The sequence below is a fragment of the Polypterus senegalus genome, chromosome 7, assembly GCF_016835505.1.
Source record: "Polypterus senegalus isolate Bchr_013 chromosome 7, ASM1683550v1, whole genome shotgun sequence".
Taxonomy (NCBI): Eukaryota; Metazoa; Chordata; class Cladistia; order Polypteriformes; family Polypteridae; genus Polypterus; species Polypterus senegalus.
The window spans coordinates 138,842,379-138,863,858 of record NC_053160.1 but is presented as its reverse complement, the minus strand read 5'-3'; the positions used below and the strand labels follow the sequence as shown (position 1 = coordinate 138,863,858).

Here is a 21,480-nt window from a genome sequence, read left to right as displayed (position 1 = left end):
GAATGGGGTTAAGTATTGTTTTCTAGTATTTAAAAAAAAAAAAAAAACAATTATGGTGAGTTGGACTGATTTTCTGTTTGGACTGTGATAATGTAATATACAGATGTACATGTGTCTAAACATACTTTAGTAAATGAGAAAACTTTGATTTAGTAAATCATTTTATAAATGCAAAAAAATGCAACTTAATAATAATTTCAAAGATGTTAATTTCATATATAATATCTTGATATTCCAGAAATTGCTCACCTGGCTGCCAATAATTAAATAATCATAGTTTTCTTGCACAAAATGCATTACGCAATTACTTTCTGACATGCTAAAATGCTGAATCTGCAATGATAAAAAACAAAAATAAATAAACGAAAACAGAGGCAAAAGGTGTTAATTAGTGTAAGCCACCCAAATATGGGATGTTCATACAAAATGTAATGATTTACTTCAGGAGGTACTGTACATAATAAACAGGAATAAGTACATAATAAACAAGAATATGTAATAAACAATAAGTGTATAATAAACAAGAATTGTTTCATTTAAAATATTAAAATGAGTGTTTTAATTTAAATTTTAATTTTTAAAGTCTAAATATTCTCAATTATAGTAAAATCAAAAATAACACTGCAATCACCTACTCTGATATAGTTTAGAAAAATATCCCACATGCTCATGTTTGAAATACGACAGTTTTAACTTTATGGGAGTATCTCAGTGGGTTAGGACCACTAGCAAAGAATCAAATATCAAAAATATCATATTTGTGATCAGCAACCTCAAAATAGCATAAAATTAGACTGCAGTTGCCTATATTAACGATTCCCATTTCTACAAATTCTCACTGCCCATTCTCTTGTAAGAGCAACCAGGTCTCTACTCTCAGTACTTGGAATCTACTGTCCAAGAGATCCTTCAATCTTCTCCCAGCCATCCATGGCACTGTCTTTCTTTCTTTCCCTCTTTATGTAGAAGGACAGACATCCTGGGCACCTGCTGGACTCCCTGCTTGCTAGTGTCCTAGTGGCATGGCTCATTAATTTTCTGATGTGGCACTCCTTCTGTACTGACATATACTATCCCTGCCACTGCATCCTCTCCTCCTTTGTTAGAGTATCGGTATAATATCTGAATTCCTTCTGCCACTTATCACGATAATTAAAAAATGTAGCTGATTTTATTACATCTTGTGTAATATATCATATTCATTTATGAAGTATTGATTATTCAAAAAACAACACATTTTGCTTAGAAAGGTCAAAAACAGAATGTCTATTTAATGAAACATTTCCGCATAATCACTAACAGTACCTATCACTTATTTTAAGGCTGATGTATTTTATGGAGATTTTAATATAAATATAAAGACATTAACATTTCATTAAAATTATCTTATAATTATCTTACAATTATCTTTTTACTCAGATAAAGAATGTGTCTTCACCTTTTAGAATTTTACATTTTACAATTAAAAGCTGTTAATTTTTTTATATCCTTTATTTATTGACATTCTTACCCCTTCATTATTTTTACTAGAGAAAAAGGTGCTATCTTTCAACTTTTATCATGTTTATATATGTATACATGTGCAAGAGAACATTTTTTTAAAACTCATTCAAGTACCAGAGTTAAATTCCTATCAGGTGCAAGCCAGAAGAGACTGGTATTTTGTGGCTTTCGTACATCCTGACCACCATGTGTGATTCCAACATATGCAGAACCATTAATTGAGAAACCTGTACAGCTTCTGGGATTCTGGATCTTCAGTGACTGGGAGAAAAAAAATAAATAAATCAGTTTAAATGTATTTAATTAAATATGGCACAAAGACTAATATATTAAAATATTTTGTGTAAACTATTCATAATGTCAAATGCAGTTCTGTTTTTATTATCATTGCAAATTAAATTCAAAACTCAAATAACAGATGGACATTAGGGTGGTCATTAGTTGATGTTTGTATAATCATTTCTCCACAAGACTTATTTTTGTCTTATTGCCTTATTAAAGTTTATTTTTATAGCTTGCTTACTTGTAACATTTCAACCAGGCTGTGGAATATTTAAAATGGTTACCTCATTCTGTACATTTTATTTACATTTTATTTTTATTGTTGCTACTCCTCTTGCATGGGATTCTTATCTGGCTAAGTTAAATATAAAAAAGAGAGAAACTCAGCTCAATTTTATTATTATCATTCATTCACATACATAGTATATGATTGAATGAAATTTCACTCCTTAACGTCCCTGGTGCATAGGAAAACAACATATTATACATTTAACAGACACCATAACATTACCAAAACCACAGCAACAATACAATATAACAAGACAAAGATGCACAACTATAAAGCTTGAACAATGCTCAATATTCATAAGTGTAGTGTGCAAAGTGACAGTATATAATTGGAGGAATGTTATAGGGATATGGTACTGAGTGACATGTAGGAGTTCAAAAGTCTGACACCTTGGGAAACGAAGCTGTTAAAGGGCCTGGCTGTGGTGGTTCTAAAGCCGCGGTATCTTCTACCTGACGGCGGGAGCTCAAACAATGTGTGTGATGGGTGAGAGACATCTTTCACAATGACATAGGCAGACAGTGTGTCAGAAAGATATCCTGAATTGAGAAGAGGCCCCTATGATCCTGTTAGCGGTCCTCACTACACGCTGCAGTGTCTTGCTCTCATTGGCTTTACAGTTCCCAAACCACATATTGATATAGTTTGTCAGAATGCTCTCCACAGTTCCTCTGTAAATGGTGGTAAGAATGAGTTGTGGCAAGCTGATTTGCCTCAGTCTCTGTAGAAAAAAAAAGCGTTGTTGTGCCTTCTTGACAACAGAGTTGGTGTTGATTGTCCAGGAGAGGTCATCAGAAATATACACCCCAAGAAATTTGTTGCTACTGACTCACTCCACAGTAGAGACATTGATGTGCAGTGGTAAATAATCAGTCGATGTTCTTCTAAAGTCGACAAGCATCTCATTTGTTTTATCAACATTTAGAGACAGATTATTTTCACAACACCACCAGTTGTTCAACCTCCTCTCTGTAGGACATGTCATCATCATTGCTGATGAGGCTCACTGTAATTGTATCATCTGAAAACTTGACAATGACATTGGACTCAGACTTGGCGGTGCAGTCATGGGTGAGCGGCATGAACAATACTAGGCTCAGCACGCTGCCTTGGGGACACCTGTGCTCAACCTGATGGCACTAGATGTTCTGCTGCCAATGTGCACTGACTGGGGGCCTCAACACATGTACAGAAATTATTGAGCATGTTTGGGAGTCAAGTATCAGTGCTGTAGGCCTCTGCTGAGATTTTATAATGCGCTAATGCCCGGTTGCTCTGTCACAAGCTTTTATGATCTTTCGAGTTACAGAAGCTGTTGCTTATCTTCTGTGCATATGGAATTTTAGCGTTCCTGATGGACTTGGAAAGTTCAGCCCCTGTGGATCTGAGAGCCACATCATCTCCTGATCTGAAGGCAGCATCTCTTGCTCTCAGCAGAGCACTGACTTCTGCCTTCAGCCTTCACTTCTGGTTGGTGCGTAAAATGAAGGTTTCTTCAATAATGACATCCTCAATGCACTTTCTTATGTACTCAGTCACAGAGTCAGTGTATTCCTCTAAGTTAATATGCTGATCATAGGTGGCTGTCGGGATGGGCCATTTCCTGCTCACTGGTGATGTCATGCAGCTTGTACAGCGCCTCATTTGCATTCGTGCTGGGGAGATGTACACTACAACAACTATAATAGAACTATAATTCTCTCAGTAGATAAAACGGGCGACCACTAAAAACTCAAGCTGCAGTGAGCAATAAGTCGCGACTCCCATACCATTGACACACTAGTCATTGTTTATATAAACACAGAGTCCCCTGCCACGAGTCTTACCAGAGACAATGATGTCTCTGTCCACACAAAATGATGTAAACCCTTGTAGATGAATAGCTGAGTCAGGGAAGTTGCAACCATGTCTCAGAGAAAATAAACCCACAACAATTCCTCTTCACGGACTGGGTATTGAATTGGAATCTCAGATAGCCCATTTTTCCAGAGAACGTACATTGGCCAGTAGCACTGATGGGAGAGCTGGATGGATAGGGTTGGCCTTCAGCCTACAGCAGACTCAAAACTGCTTACCTCTCGCACTGCTTGTCTCCTAGCCCTGGCATCTGAGTTACATGTTGCTGTGATGGAACTTTGCCCACGTAACAGTCCTAGCTTGTGTACTCTCTCTGTTACAAGTGCTGTAATTGTTGCAGTGTAGGTACCTCCATGTTTGTTCTTTAAGTCCAAAGCTATAAGAACATTCTAGTATTAAGGTAGTGTTCCCAGAGTTCCAGTAGTAAGTGGAAGTTGCCAGAACATTCTAGTATTAAACAGGAGATTCAAGAACATTCTGGAAGTAAGAGTTTCTATGTTAGACCTTTTTAATGAAAGAGTCTCAGCAGAAACAAAAGAAAAGATTGTGTAAAACCTGTTGTGGCAACCATTTCCAGACATTCCTTGACATGTTAAGCCGACAGCATCCTTCTTTGATGTATTTCAGTAAAAAGGCAAAGAAAGATCTCAGTTGTTTCATAAGAAACCACCAGAACAACAGACAGATGATCCGATCTTCATCTAATTTTGTGAACTGTCTGAAAACATAATGGTAGTGACCACACAGGTAAAAGTGAAATACGTCTCAGAAGTACAATGTTATACTAACAAAGGACAAGGAACAAAAACCAGTTTATTCTTCAACTGGTCACAATCCATTGCAAAAAATTTCCAACTATCCATTGCAAGAATTTTCTAAATTTCTAACTTCATCAAAGGCAGTGCTAATGTTGGAGACCTACAAGTGTAGAACAGTTGTCTACATTTCAGATCAGCTGACATAAAAATTGCCAAATGAAGTGACTTGTAAATGTTACTTATTTTCATTAAAATGTTTGAGTGTTAGTTTTAAATATGATAAAGTACTAGCCTTGTGGAGATCATGAATCTGTTTTATTTTTTTTGGACCACCCTAATGAACATTATTTCTATTTCTTCTTGGGCAGATCTCATCAAAGATTTCATTCACAGACAAAGGAGAAGCAGAAACGGTAGAAATATAATACAAAATATTAAGTGCTGCCTGACCTGTATGTGTTATTATCTGGAATTAACTTACGCTACCTTTGATTTTTTTGGATGATAAAAATTTTCTATGTAGAAATTAATTTCTATGTTGTCAAAGCAGCACGTTGAGATATTATGAAGGCCTTTTATTTTTTTTTTGAAAGCAGTATGTTAGGCACTTTAGTAAAACTTAACATTATTCAAAAAAGGGAAAGTGCCTCATAAAAGAAAATAATTTCTTTAGCATTTCAATTTAAGATCATTTACGGTGTACCTGGTTTGAAGATGGAACAGCAGATGAATCTTTTTTATATAAAATGCGCGAAAACAAAATATATATTGTTGTGCAAAGTGTATTAATTAACATGAAATGTTAAGCTTGGTGGATTATGATATAGAGATCAACTCAGTCAACCTCATCAGACACCATTTAAGGTAAGCTTAAATATTTTGTCATTATTTCTCTTTTTCTCAGCTTTTTTGGAGATGGCTAAATGCTCTTCTCAGTTTCAGGTTATATTTTAGTCTTTACTGAGAACAAACACTTTTATGTCTAGTTTTAATTTCAGCCTTCCTCCTGATGCTATCAGCCATAGAGGATTACCCTTAAACCAGTTTAAGAGCACCTTTAGTGTTTAAGACAAAGCAATGGGAGTAGATTATGGTCAAGCATAGACAGATTTATAGTCCCCTTCACACATCAACAATATTCAGCCAAAAAGTTTAATCATGGACAGTGTGGAGAAGTTTAGGAATTATTGAAATTCAACATTCCAAGACCATTAAGACTTAATGCAGGGGAAGATCACATTACCACTATGGAGCCACGGGATCCCGCAGCTTTAAGGACTCAGGATAGAGTTTGTTTTTCTCTCCCTTTTGCTATTTAAGGAATTTATGTTTATGTGCACATAAGATTCATAGCTCCTAGTCATTGATGTTTACAACTTTCAAGAGATTCCAAAGTTTCATCTCTTATTGGCTTATTTTGAAATGAAAATCTTAAACATCAAAGAGATTCCGAAGTTTTCAAAAATGTTACAATGTTCATTAGCTTAACCTTTTCAGTCTTTCACTTACAGATAATAATGCAGCAGATGAATATGATGGTTAAATGTTTTATTTTGTATCTCACAATTCCACTGTTCATTGTGTATCAAGATGGCATTTTTAACTAAAAGCGTACTTACCTGAATAGGTACAAACACCCCTTGCCATTTGTAAAGGATGGAATCCATACTTTCAAGCAGAAAACCATATAGACTGTCTCCCAAAGTAAAGGAACACCAACCAGAGAAGGAACGCTTTAACAAATTTTGATAGGCAGAAAAAAATGGAATGTTTCCTCCTGGAAAAAGATTTTAAGTAATCAAAATTCATAATTATTATTATTCCTGAATAAATAAATTCTGCAGTGAAGTAATAATGTGAAATGGCCAATATACTGTATGGTACAATAAAGTTTTAATAAGACAATGCACAACAGTTAAACAGAGAAAAAGAAAAAAAATATTTAGGATACTCCAAATCACTGAGCATTTAAAGGAATATATACACTGGCACAAATGAGAGCACACAACATTTCTAATTGTTTTTGCAATGTGTCTGTTGTGATTAAATGGTTTTAAATGAAAATTATTTAAATGTATACAGACTTGGACAAAAACGCTGGCACCCTGGCATTTTATTTAAATAATCTGACAAGTATTAAAATTAATAGCTCTTTTGTCATCTATGTTTGCAGTGGAACAAAACAAAACAGTTGTGAAATAACTCAGTTCTTCATTATTCTACAAAGACATTCCAAAATAGTTGGGACAAAAGTATTGGAACGCTTTACGTTATCAAAAACAATGATCTTTCAAGTACTTTAATGATTATCACCGGTGTCTTAAATCTTCCTATGAAGTCAGTAGATGATTGGGAAAGCATGAGCGGTCATGAGGTTGCTGAAAAGGGGTGTGTGGTGCTCCCGATACTTTTGCAAAAGGACGAAGGTCCAAGTCTTTAGAGTCCTAGTGCTTCTTTTTTGCTATATGGTTGCAAGGCATGGACACTATCCAGTGACTTAAGACAAAGACTGGACTCCTTCGGTACTGTGTCTCTTCTGAGAATTTTTGGGTACTGCTGGTTTGACTTTGTGCCGAATGAGTGGTTGCCCACAAAACCTTAAATAAGGCACATTACCCACATTTTTGGGTGATCCAGCTCACAGAATTCTCATTGTTGAGGACCTGAGCGCCTGGACCAGGCCAAGAGGACACCCATGTAACACCTGGCTGGTCATTTCTAGAGGGTGGGAGTGGACTGCGTGTCTGCCTGGGGGTTTCCCAACCAAGATCCTGAGCTGTTTTGTTGTGTGGTGGGTACAGCAATGCACTGTACCAATTCATGCTCCCCAGCCTGATCTGACCTGTCTTCAATCTTGTAATCACTCATTCAGACAGTTTAAATGGAGAAAAGAACTCACTCAACAGTTTTGTGCCATACTAAATATGACAGACAGTAAAAGTCAAATATGATCAACATGGCAACAAGACCATCTCAAAAGAGCTTGCTTTAATGTGACTACTGTTGTCAATAATATCAAGGAAGTAAAAGTCCATGCAGCCGTAGCCAACATCCCTGGGTGTGGCTGTATGGCAAAAATTGACTAAAGATTCAACAGACTGTTTAATTGGCAGAGAAAAAAACAAGCTCAAGGTGCAAAAATTTCAAGGAATCTGTCACTGTCTGGAAGAAAATGGCTTCCATGGTGGAAGACCTACAAAGAGAGAATTACACATAAGCACTGGAGTTTGCTACAATGCGTGCTAAAAAGCCACAGCCCTTCTGAGAGAATGTCCTTTGGTAAATCTGGTAATAATAATAATAATAATAATAATAATAATAATAATAATAATAATAATAATAATGCATTTTATTTATAGGGCACTTTACATTAGTAGTAAATCACACAAATTTTCTGTTCATAGTAAAATAAAAACAAAGCTTTCAAAGAAAATATGGATACGGCTCAGTGATGTTTTAAAGTTGCTTTAATGCCTCCTTGAATCTGTGCCGGGCAACATAAAATCAGATGACTATCAGGGCATTTTGGGATCAAATGTACAGCTCAACATTATAAAGGTGTGTCTCACTTGCAGATCATATGTCCTCTAGCTGGATAAGGACCTGCTGAAGAATAAAGGAGAAGAACATTGGACTATTCTGAGGTGGATTGCAATGTGTCTTGATCTGAATCTCATCTCTTTGTAACTGTGAAATGAGGTGAGAATTGCAGTTGGGAGAAGTGGCCAAGAAACCTGAGAAAACTGAAGAAGAGTGGGCCAAATGACCAGTCAAGAAGTGTAGAGACCTCAATCAGAGCTATAGAAAGCTCTTGATGACATTTATTGTCTTCAAAGGCTGTGCTATGAAATAATAGGTTAAGGGTTGTCTGTGCCATTTTCATTTATTTAATTATTTAAAATATGGATAGTCATAAATCAAAAGTAAAGTTTCTATACTATTTAATGCGATATAACAAATTGTGGATACTAAATACTTTTGCCATTTTCAGCTTAGTTCAGAGAAAACTGTTCAAGATTTCATTCCAATTAAAGATTTACATTTAGTAAACTTTCATCTATCCTCTCATATATCAGATATTTGTTCATCATAGAACATTTAAAAGTACACACCCACAATGCCTCATACTGGGCCAACTAAAGCTCAACTATCATCACAGTATCAACATTTTTGCATTATAACAGGAGACTTGAGTAAATCTTGAGAAAACCTATTAACACAAAGTAAGACTATGTAAAATCTTCACAGTTACTTGCATTTTTGTATTCTGGTTTCTGGAGTCACTCGTTCCAGTGCATTACTGTGCTGCACTTACAGTTTCATTACAGCGTTCCGTTTCTTATATTTTGAAGATGTCACAAAAGATTTATTTTTCTTTAAAAGTATTAAATTAATCAGAAAACAAAAACACCCCATATTCTTAAATATTCACCAAAATCTGACATAACTAATCTTAAATCAAAGCACAATATTAATTCCTTTGGACATGCACTGCATAGTCATCACCTTCTAAGAGTATGGTGCTAAATTTACTTCCAGTTTTTGTGATTTTAAGCACAAGGCAATACATTTCTTATGGTGAATGCTCCAGCATGTGTGTGAAGTGTGCATGTTTCCAGTGCCAGTGCTGTTTTTCTTTTGTGTTGGTTTCTTCTCAAATGCCAAGAGTATGTTGAGCTGCTTGATCCCTGCTTTTCTTCAATAAGAATATTATTTGTGTGAATATATTTTTTTTGAGCTCAGCAAATGACTATACATAATATAACTGTAAAAAGATTTCTGTTTTTTTCAGCATTGTCAGGCTTGGCTCTGGCATACGCCAAAATCAGTTACTTATTCTGCCAGATGTATGTAGTATGTTTTAATGTGATATGTATATTTTTTAATTGGATACTGTTGCTTTTTTATTGATGTCTGTTGTACTATGCCTCTGTATCATTTTCTGCTTTGTTATTGTACTGCAGACTAGCACAGTACCATATTGGCAATCATACAGAAAATAAGTGAATAAGAAAAGACTGAATTTTATTTGCTTACCGAAGCCATAAGCAGTAACAGGCTGTGTTTCCCACTCTACAGTTACTGTTGTATCAAGACCATTACTCCGTGATATGCCTAGATAGAGAGTTCGGTTTCCTTCTTCGATAATTACTGGGCTTGTCCTATAAAACACAGATTATAGTACAGATTATATTGCAAAACAATGTCTCAAAGAGCATTAATGAAAAAGGTATGTTTATCTAAGAATAAACATTTCCAAATATCATGCCCTATAAAGATTTTTATTTTCTAAATTGTTATTTTTATGATTTTATTGGTTTCTTGTGATCCAGAACTAGATAAACAGGTTATAAAAGCAGGTTATAAAATGATAAATAGATGATTGGTAACACTTTAGTTTAGGTACTGCAAAAATACATCTACTATACATTTACTCTTATGGAACAACTAGTCATCCCCTGCAGCTCCGCCCACATAGTAGTGAAACAGGGCAGTGTAGAGGGCACCGCCCAGCTCCCCACTCCTGATGTCACACTTCCCCCTCCCCTCTGTCTCGGATATCACTCCTGCAAGCGAACTATTTTTCTTAGCCTGATGAGAGAAGTTGCAAAATCAACCGGAATGTTCAAGGAAATTATAGAAAAAAACCTGATCGAAATCTGTTAAGTAGTTTGCTAGCTAAACAGAGGTAAGGTACACCCCGCTGCTGGGGTATGAGTGAGGAGGGCCTCGCCCCCCTTCCCTCGGCCCACTGCGTGTCTCTCAGATTTGCTCAAATAAATCGGCACCACAAGTGAACTATGATACATAGCACAATGGGAGAAGTCGCAAAATCAACCAGAATGTTCAAGCAAATTATAGAAAAAAAACCTGATCTAAATCCTTTAAGTAGTTCCCTTGTGAAAAGCGAACAGACAGACAGACGTTGGATTTTATATTGTAAGGTTTCCAAACTCTTTTTGGACTCCCCCCAACGGGATGACATGCTGAAAATTGTCCCGAAGTACAAACACAACCACAGGCTCTCAGCGCTGTAGAAGCTCACCGCAAAAACAAATCCGAAAAGACTGGGGTGGTGCTATGAGCACCTGCAGTCGGTGGGTGATGCAAGGAACATTGTAACTGCAGGGAACAGGCTTACTTGGCCACTAACCTGGCCGCAATCCTGCCTGATTGCTGTGTCTGTGTATAAGAGAGTGGTAGATCCTGCTACAATAAATAACCGTGCTGTTCCTGGTTCAAGCTGAATAAAAGCTGGTTTTATTTTTTTTAAGACTTGTGAAATCTTAATATTCATAAGTAATTTTACCAGCATATCAAATGTCACACTGCACAGAGATGAATAACCACTTTACTAAATAATTATAACCATAATTAAGAGTAAAAGAATCCCTTGATAATGTCTTGTTGCATAAGAGTAAATAGATGTATTTTTGCATTACTTAAACTAAAGTGTTGCCAATGACTGTATTGTATTATACTTGACTGACTTGATACTTTCATGATTATCATGTTTTTGTATGTACCACGTTTAGGACATCCATTCGTTTAAATCAAAATGTGCAGAGGCTTAGATTTTTTACTACTGTGGATGATTTGGAATATTCTTGAGCTGTCTCTGATCCCAAATCAACAGATGGATATGAAATATATTTTATATAAATATAAAAAGATGAGTTTTATTACGGATATAAATACAAGTGGGGTGAGGGGAGAGGGAGGTGTTAAGCTCAAGGAGGAGTATAGTAGACAGAAGCAAAGGAAAAAAGATTAAAAGACATTACTGTTTACTGAAGAATAAGAAGCTGGTAGATATGGTATGTAGCCATAAATGTTCATAACATCATTATTACATATTAATGCACTTAAAAAGGTTAAAATAACTGATAATCAAAAGTATTAAAATAAATTAATAGAAATGATTAGTTAAGAAAAATTTGGCCTTCTGACTAGTTTTGACATCAGACCTTCTTCTCTCAGAAGTCAAAATTGTGCGCCTACACAAAAAGGTAGGAGCTAGAAGCTATCAACAAGATCTCTTCCTTAAAGTATGTGTGCCAATATATAAAAAAACAATTACAGACACATATATATCTGCACACATAAAGGCTTTAGCAAGATTGTTAATTTCTTGTTAGTTGAATGGAAATGTGGAAGGAAAAAGTGATAATAAATGGATTACTCTCAATGCTTTCATTGTATCTTCATTTCTGTGGAGCAGATGCCTGCTGTGGATTCAAGATCTCTAAAATCAGTACCACATAAGATTGCTACGTTACAACTCCTTATCACTATGCCTAAAATGTACTAATGAAATGGTATTTAAAGTGTTGAATGAAACTAATTAACACTAACTGTGACATAAAACTAATTGTAATATACCAGTAAACCACATACTGCATGTACACTATTTGGTTTCCCAATCAGAGAAGCTGATATATATTTTAATACACTGTATGTTTTTTGTCACTTGACTAACCTGTTTATGGGAAATATCCTGAAGAGACCAAGGGGAGCCTGGTTCTGCAGCACTGTTATGAAACTCTGAAGAACCATGCCCATCCTTGCTCCTCCTGTAGGGTCTGACAGAGTAATAATGAAGGTCTCATTCATCTCAGGCTCTTCATCCAAAATAGCGGAAATCTGTAAGGTCTAAACAAAACAAACTATTTAAATGATTTTATATAACTTGTAACAATATACACACACACATACTATACACACACATATATATATATATATATATATATATATATATATATATATATAAATATATAATGTGTGATTGTTATCAGTTGTTCGTTAGCAGACAAAATAATTATATTTAATTTTGCCTTCCTGAACAAGAAAGCTGATAGACTAAAGCTTATTGCATATATCAAAAGAGAAAACAGAAACGTTAATACCATCACAGACACAAAATATTTCAAAGTAAACCTGTGTTTGTTGTAAATACATGTTCAAAACAATTATTCAGCAAGTTCCTCTACAAAGTGAACTTTTTTCTTTAAATATGTTAAAGGAAACATGACTAGAGTAATTGTAATATAAAAAGCAATGAGTCTGAAATTCTAGAACCTTAGAATCTTTCTAGATTAACTTCTAAAGATGGGAAATAATTTCTTCTTAAATTCACTAAAAAGAAATCATTAATTGCACAGTGACAGCAAAGTTCAGTTTTATACAGTACTTGTATGCCATTTCATGTGTTTTATTACACAGATTGAGGTTGAAGTTGAGGTTAGGTGAGTACACTAATACAGCATGTTGCCGCACCTACCACACAACAAAACACCTCACAAACTTTTGAGTCCACTTTTTATCTAAACCTTTTATTACAGCTTATCGGGAAACATGTCAATAAAACTCAAAAAGACAATACTGCAAATGTTTTATATTAATTGTAGAAAAGGCACCATCCTTTCCAGAATTCTGTTTGATTATACAACTTGCTCATTTGTAAAATGCTGGTGTAAGTTTTATTACATAATTAAAACATACAAAGTTTGTTCCCATGTACTATATTTGTACTATGGTTCATTACTTTCCTTTAAAGACTAAACACTGTACTCCGTTGTGCTTACATTTTCCTACTTTGTAATACTTACACATATATAACACATACTATATACTGATACATGGTAGCTTGCACTGAAGTTGTTTACCTGGAATCTTTCACCATCTTTAAGAACAATAAATCCCTCTGTAGGGGTCAAGTCATGTGAAGCATCAGAGCCATTAAGGCCACTGACAAGATATCTCACAGTGACCATCCCAAACGTGCCTTGGGGTGGATCTCGAATAATGTATAAAGTTGCTGTGCTTTCTCCAAGGTTGAGGGATGTGGGCTCCTTCAGTAGAAAATGATCGCTGTTGTTGAAGGAGATCACGCCATGTCCGTCATCATTAGCAAGAATGGTGACTGTTGCTGTAGATTAGCAATATATGATGGAAAACGTTGCAAATAAGTAATATAATTAAAAACTTTGCAAATAACGTTGCAAAAAACATAAAACAAAATTACAGAACAGGATATACTTAGATCATATTAACAAATATGTTATGCTTAAACTATGATTGACTACATAAGCAAAAAAAGAAACTTTCAAAGGTAACAAGATTATTTACATTATTAACCCTTTGATGTGTTGTTATAAAAAGACAAAGACATTTGTCAATGAATAAATCTTGACTATACAATACCTAAATTAAGGAACAGGAACATCACTCTATTAAGTAAAGTAAAACAATACAGACAATAAAAGAGAGAAAAGACTAGTATGTGTACTGCAGACTTCATCTTAATAATCTAATCATGATGCAAAAAGAAGGAGTAAAAAAATGTATTCAGTGTCAGCAGAGTACAATATTAGTTAAAACCTAATTCATAGTATTTGTGTAAATAAAATATTCATTGCTTCATTGTCGTTCCAAAATAAAAAAATAGCAAAATAGCATTTGAAGGACTTTTACTTTATTATTAGCCAGGAAAACAATTGTTAGCTCCTTCTTTTCATGGAATAATTTCATTTTGTCAAGATTCTTAACCATCCATTATCTAAGCACATTTTTAAGAACAGACAACAGCCAAATATAAGATGAATATATAGTAAGTCCCAAAGAAAGGTACACTCTCACACATGCAATAGCGTAACTCGTGTTTGTGCCACTCGAGACGGGGTTGTGCTTCAATTTGCCGCCCTCCAACATATTTGAATATGTTAACCATTTTAAATAGAAAATTAAAATGACACATAGAGAAAAATGAACATATATTTTGCGTAGATTTATTCATATATAGAGAAACAGCAATAATTGTTCACATATAATTATTTATAAGCATCAACTTGACAAGAATATAGTATAGACGCACTGATAAGCCATGTTCTAATTATTAGTTTAATAGAATTACGCTGTGAAAATCAGAACGAGTGTAGTGTACAAGTGATAGGTGGGGATGTTTTCTGCACAGAGCAAGAACACATTCAGATTGATAACGAAACAACATTTTAAATTGTAAATTAGTTGTTTATCTTACTAGAAATTCATATCAGTTTAATGTTTATGTTTATTTTTGTTATTGCCTCATACATTTCAACTGCTGTGTCTGATGCCATCACAGGAGGACGGTCTGAAAATTATTTTTGAAGCATTTGTGGATAAAAATCTGAGAATTTTACTTTTTTCATTCATTTTTCTAAACCCTGCTGCTTACACACAAAGTGTACTGAGCCTTTTGGTCAATAATGCCGCCCCCAAAAATGTGCCACCTGGGGCAGACTATTAGATACGCCACTTCACACATGTCTCAGCCCCATTTAGATTAGCCGTAAAACATGTCAAAGTTTGAGGAGAAACTGAAGTACCAGAGGAGAGATATTGACAAGGCCAAGAGCTCAACGCACATTCCGTAAGCTATCAGACATACAGTACCTTCAAATCACCATGCAGTCCTTGATTAGATGCCTTTCTAACAATGAAGAATAAAACTAGTAAAAATAAAACTACCAACTCTGATACCCAAGAAGCAATGATGCTAGTACAAAACGGCACATTTGGAAGGTCTAATATAATTTAAACTTTGTTTTTAAATATGATTTCTTGATATGTCTTTTATGTAAGGTTAATTGGAGACCCCTGTAAAAGAGAGTGTAAGTATATGCATGAGACTTAACCCGTGACAGGGTTTCACCCAGTTCGGTTTGGGTTCCTGACATCTGTCTTATATAAAACGGTCTATGTAATATTATTATACAATAAACTGTACATCAATTGGTAGAAAGTGTTATTTATATTTTAAATATATTTAAAATTGATCAGATTACCAGTGGTTTGGGCTCCAAGCTCCAGTCCATAAGAAGGATTGACCAAAATCAGCTGAAATTTCTCATCTCCCTCCGGTATTATGTCATCAAAAATCATCACTTCAATGACTTTGTACCGCTCTCCATCAACAAAGTGCAAAACCTGGAATTTTTGATATTTGACAGATTGTCACAATTAAAAAAGGGCATTTCAAAATGTATTAGGCAGACACAGGATTATTGTACCACAAGCACTATCAGTAACAAATTTGTAATGTGATTAAACTAACAGTATGATTTACAAGAATACAGTACAATCATTAGTTTCAGTTAGCAAAGTAAGATATGCATGTAATCTAGGACAAGTGTAAAAATAAATCTTCTTTCTTTTTTGCTTTTCCCCAATACATAGCTGCCATAGTGGAGGTGGATCTCTCTCTCTCTCTCTTTTCCATCTCATTGTATTTCTTGCCTTCTTCTTACTTCTCCTAATCACCTACATATCCTTCTCAAAGCATCTATGTGTTTTTTGGTCTCCCTCTCCTTCATTCTCCTGGCAACTCCATATCTAATATTCTCCTTAGCACACCTTTTATTTGTTTGGCCCACTAGAGTCTACTCCCATCATATTCTATGTTTAAACTCTTTCTACAGAACTAGTATTAGTGCTGTTAAGCCTCCAAATCTGGTTAAGGCCACAAGGAGGATCTCAATCAACGAAAACTAAAGGCCTTTTACACATTTCCTATGACTCTCCAGAACCTAAGTAAAATAAATATATAAAAAGTCAAATATAAGATTAAACTGACAACAAAGACTGTATTTGACATCCATAATGCTGAGTTACAAATCTGACTATTTCTTCTTTAGGTTGCAGGATGTTAAATGTGTGCCATTATTCAGACTAACCCAAGAAGGGATTGTGGCCTGTACCTGAAGAGTGACATGTTTTTCTGACTCATCCACAGTTAGAAACTCCCAATCCACTATGACTCAAACTTCACTCTGCCCATCTTTGTTACTTTTCAAATAGGTCTTCATACTTCCAAATCCCATATCTTTAAGATCAGAAGAAAAGCAACTCCATGTGATGGGGTTTCACCCTAAAGTTCATCTGAAACTGCCAGCATTGTGCTTACACACATGTATCACCACTACTTACAGAAATAAAGAGGGTTTCCCATCCTGGACCTAAACCATTCATTATGTCTTTTTGTTTTCACTTTACAAGGAATGATTAGCCACTGCAAATCAGACTTAAAATTGCATTGTATATGTGCCTTTAAATATCACTGATATCAATTCAATTAGTTATTCCAATATTTTGTTACATGCACTTGATGAAATAATAAAAATGGTCTCTGTTGTATCTTGGTACTCAGCACTCATTATCTATAATTAGGCAAGTTACTAAATAAGATGTGGAGTATGTGAGGAAACAAGATTACAGAATTATAGCAAACGGAGAAATTCCAAATGACATTTTGGTTCTTGCAGCATGAGAAGTCGAAACCAGATGAACTTATAAGTAAAGCCTTCACAGAGGGGTTCTCTGCTTTGTGCTGTGTTCACCCTGTGATGAACCAGCACCCTCTCCAAGTGTTGTTCCGGCCTTACACCCAATGCTTGTTGGGATAGACTCCAGCTGCCTTGTGTCTCTATCTGGAATAAGCTGGTTATGAGAATGCATGGATGGATGTTGTGGTTATGTACAATGGCAGATATGGAAATACAAGCTACCCTTTGGTAAATTTCACTTGAGGTATCCTCCAGAGTTTGTCACTGACAAACATCTTTGCTATAAAATCAAATGCTACTATCTGTGTGTGTGTGTGTGTGTGTGTGTGTGTGTGTGTGTGTGTGTGTGTGTGTGTGTCCAGTCCCTCCAAGTAACCTGATTGGTTATTTTGGCTTTGATGTAATTAGTGAGTTTGACTGTGGTTGCTCAGTGTTGGACAGGATGACACAATACTTCAGGGGTGTGAAGTTCAATTCCGCATTGTGATTTTTTTTTTTTTTACTTTACAATGAAAGAGTTAAAATGTAGCATTTCAATGACAACAAAGTGAATAACATATGGATCAATGTTGGGTCACTAAATACTAACAAAATGCATTCAAAGACAACAAGTATTCACAAAAATGTGGTTTCATAGCTAGTTATGGGGACCTGTCTACAAATGGTAGCAGTCAAAAACCAGAAAGGAGGCGAACAAAGCACTGCAAAATGATAAAGTCTGAGGAGCTGGCTTTACAGGAACACAGTTGAGAGCAGAAACAGCAGGTAAGAGAAGCTTAGATACACAAGGATACAAAGGAAATGTGTAGGATATGCTCTCATTTATTTAATATGCTAGAATTAAATGATAGCAATATGATTAAAAATGGAAGTTCCTGTATTACTTTTTTATCAATACTTAAGTAATTATTCTTACTGTAGGAGTAACATTAAAATCAAATCCCAACTGAGCTTCAAGACTCTGCACATTGAAGAACAAAGAAACATTTCCATAGGTTCCTGCATTTCGATAGGCAACCAACGTCAAACTGGTGTCAGTTTCATTCACTTCAAAACTGCAAATGAAAATAAATATTACATGCTACTATTTCATTATAATTCAGTCATTAAACACAACTAATCTACTCATATGATGAATCACTTTTAAGGAAGTAACTTACACTTTTTTTTTTCATTTGATGAGGATTTTCATCCAAAAATATCTTTCTTGAGATTAAAACCATATTTAAATTATTATTTGTAGCTTCTTCAGCTGTACCTGGGTGTCCCTAAATGCACTCTGGACAAAATCTAAGCATATACTTTTGGTGGCAACATTTTTCTGTTACTTGTTGAACAACATGCACCTCATCTTCAATGCCTGCAATTGTTTGCGTCCATAGCATTCTCCATCCATCCATGCATTATCCAACCCACTATTTCCTAACTACAGGGTCACGGGGGTCTGCTGGAGCCAATCCCAGCCAACACAGGGCGCAAGGCAGGAAACAAACCCTGGGCAGGGCGCCAGCCCACCACAGCCATAGCATTCTCTTTCTTTTAATTATTTATTATGCCAACTATTTTTAGCTTACATTCGAAAACTTTAATTTTAACAATAATGCTACTAACATTTTGGAAAATAGTGACTGTTGATTGACTTAGTGATTTAGTGAATTAATGATTTTTCATTATGACCCCAATCATAAATTAATATTTTTTTCTTTCCATTCCCAAAAATTCAAAACTGTCTACATAAAAATAATATTTTCTTACTTTTTCAAAAACATACTTGTCTACCACTGTACATTCACAGCACTAAATTTCTTACACTTTTTCATCTCATTAAATATTTACAGTACATAAACATGTTTAGTATTCTCATTTTTAATGACAATTCACATGTGCTATTTAAAAAAAAAATAGTGTAATTTAAACAATCGCATCTACACTAACATCATCTTTGAGCATTTTCTGCATTATACATACTTAATGCTTTTCCATGCAATGATTCCTCTGACTCCATCACTGGCATCAATAGTTATCTGGGAAACAAGGCCTTGAATATCTGAGAAAGGGACAAAAATACATTTTGATTAAAAAGTTCTTAATTTCCTTGGATTATTTTTAAGATGGTATATAGTGTATGATTATAACGTTTAGGTGGAGAAAATACTCCAGCAAGCGGCATACTGATAAAAACAATATTAATTAAAGAGCAATAAAAGTGCAGTGCAAGTTAAGAAATGCAAGGTGGAGAGTGTGAGGCAGGTATAACAGTCTATAATCTTGTGTAGTGTTAACGTTTACCCCACCGGGTGGAATTGAAGAGTCGCATAGTGTGAGGAGGAACGATCTCCTCAGTCTGTCAGTGGAGCAGGACAGTGATAGCAGTCTGTCGCTGAAGCTGCTCTTCTGTCTGGAGATGATCCTGTTCAGTGAATGCATTGGATTCTCCATGATTGACATGAGCCTGCTCAGTGCCCATCGCTCTGCCACGGATATCAAACTGTCCAGCTCCGTGCCTACAATAGAACCTGCCTTCCTCACTAGTTTGTCCAGGCATGAGGTGTCCCTCTTCTTTATGCTGCCTCCCCAGCACACCACCGCGTAGAAGAGAGCGCTCGCCACAACCGTCTGATAGAATATTTGCAGCATCTTATTGCAGATGTTGAAGGATGTCAGCCTTCTAAGGAAGTATAGTCAGCTCTGTCCTCTCTTGCATAGAGCATCAGTATTGGCAGTCCAGTCCAATTTATCATCCAGCTGCACTCCCAGTTATTTATAGGTCTGTACCCTCTACACACAGTCACCTCTGATGATCAAGGGGTCTGGAAGGGGCCTGGGCCTCCTAAAATCCATACAAATATGGTCCAATGATTTCTTGTATAAGAAAATGGTATACAAATTACTTTTATTAGATGACTGACATTTAGTGATTAGTGATAACCATGACAATACCCAAAACACTATAAATTTGGGTAAATATTAGGTAAGCTAACTCAAATTATAAGTACAGTATATTAAATATCTTATATATAAACGTCTACACGTAGAAGTGTGTGTGTCTGTCTGGCCCGGAATTAAGAGGTGGAGTCGGGGTAAGGGCTCTGCCTCCAAGAAAACAGAAAACTCGCTTAGCCACTAAAAACACAAGCAAGGCCAGCACGTCAGCAAAATGAAACCTCAGAAGAAAGACAAACTCGCTTAGCCACTAAAATCGGCAACACTGTATCCCTTTTATTTTTCCTCCCACCGCTAATACACAAACAAGGTGAGCATGTCAGCAAAACAAAACCTCAGAAGGAAGACAAAGTTGCTTGGCCACTAACATCAGCAAAATGGTATACCTTTTACTTTTCTTCCTGCCACCAATGCAAAAGTGATGTGAACACATCGGCAAAACTAATCATTCTAGGAGAGAGATGCCTGGAGTAGTTCCTTTTAATTACCTGATATCTCTACATTTCCATTTTTTTTCTGATGATTTCAATAGTTTCTAGGACAACAGGCTTTTTATAGCAAGTACACAGCTTACACAGCTAGTAACATAATAATGGTAATGAAAGACCAACCATATAATGATTACTGCATATATTATATGCTGCTTTTAAATATTCTAATGTATTACAGCATAGCAGGGCAGATGACATCTTTCTCCCATGTTTTGTGTTCATTCCTCCTCAAGTGTTATGTTTGGTGTTAGAGCACAATGTGTTTGGTTTACGTAGCTGCCGTAAAGCACCTTCCTTCATAACTTTTCAAAATACCCACTTTATGCCTTAGCTTTCCAGGTTTAGGTTGCTTTTTGGAGCCACTATTGGCATTTTGCCTAGGAAAGAGAATTTACTAGGGCCAACAAAGCTGCAATCATAATGAATGTGCTGTAACAGGGATGTTGTGTGTTTTGGCTCAGTGAGTACTATAAATGTAAGCCCCAAAAGGCTGATTCCATCTTACATATTAACCATGACAGGCCTGAAGAATAATCCAGTCTTGGATATAGTGTGCAAATGATGTGGCACATATGTCACAGATCTGACATTTAATGTATTCTGCTAACAGGTGTAGATTATCCAAATCAGTAATAATGGCTCTATTTTAATTATGTTACTCTGCAAAATAAAATATTAGCATTTTGAAAACACTGTTTATTTTTTACTTACAGTATATTCAAATGTATGTGGCTGTGATACTGACTTTGTTAAACACATCATTATAGAAAACATTGTTGGTTTAAGGCTGAATAAATAAGACGTTAAGTGTTCTTTATGCCTGGTAAACTACTATGTTACTTCTCCAGTGAGGGACATCTCAATACTTAAGAAAAATTCTTAATTCTTTAAACTTACATTAATGTGTTGCCCACAATAATGCCCTATGTAATAAAATCACAACATTTTCACTGTATTTTGATCAACCCAAACTGGGCCTCATGAGATGCAGCTGCTATTTTTCACTAAAGCATTGTGGTGTTATTGTATCATTT

General features: G+C 35.5%; 1 protein-coding gene across 1 annotated transcript in view; it reads right to left on the bottom strand.

Moving 5' to 3' along the window:
- Positions 1-21,480, bottom strand: part of adgrv1 (adhesion G protein-coupled receptor V1) — a 669,968-nt gene that overhangs the window by 378,310 nt on the left and 270,178 nt on the right. The window contains exons 40-48 of the mRNA XM_039759338.1: positions 18,981-19,059; positions 17,929-18,067; positions 15,516-15,657; positions 13,356-13,618; positions 12,170-12,342; positions 9,727-9,851; positions 6,309-6,466; positions 1,618-1,764; positions 250-333 (exon numbers count right to left, since the gene is read on the bottom strand). Of these exons, the coding sequence (XP_039615272.1) occupies positions 250-333; positions 1,618-1,764; positions 6,309-6,466; positions 9,727-9,851; positions 12,170-12,342; positions 13,356-13,618; positions 15,516-15,657; positions 17,929-18,067; positions 18,981-19,059 (1,310 nt within the window). The remainder of the gene's footprint in view (positions 1-249; positions 334-1,617; positions 1,765-6,308; positions 6,467-9,726; positions 9,852-12,169; positions 12,343-13,355; positions 13,619-15,515; positions 15,658-17,928; positions 18,068-18,980; positions 19,060-21,480) is intronic.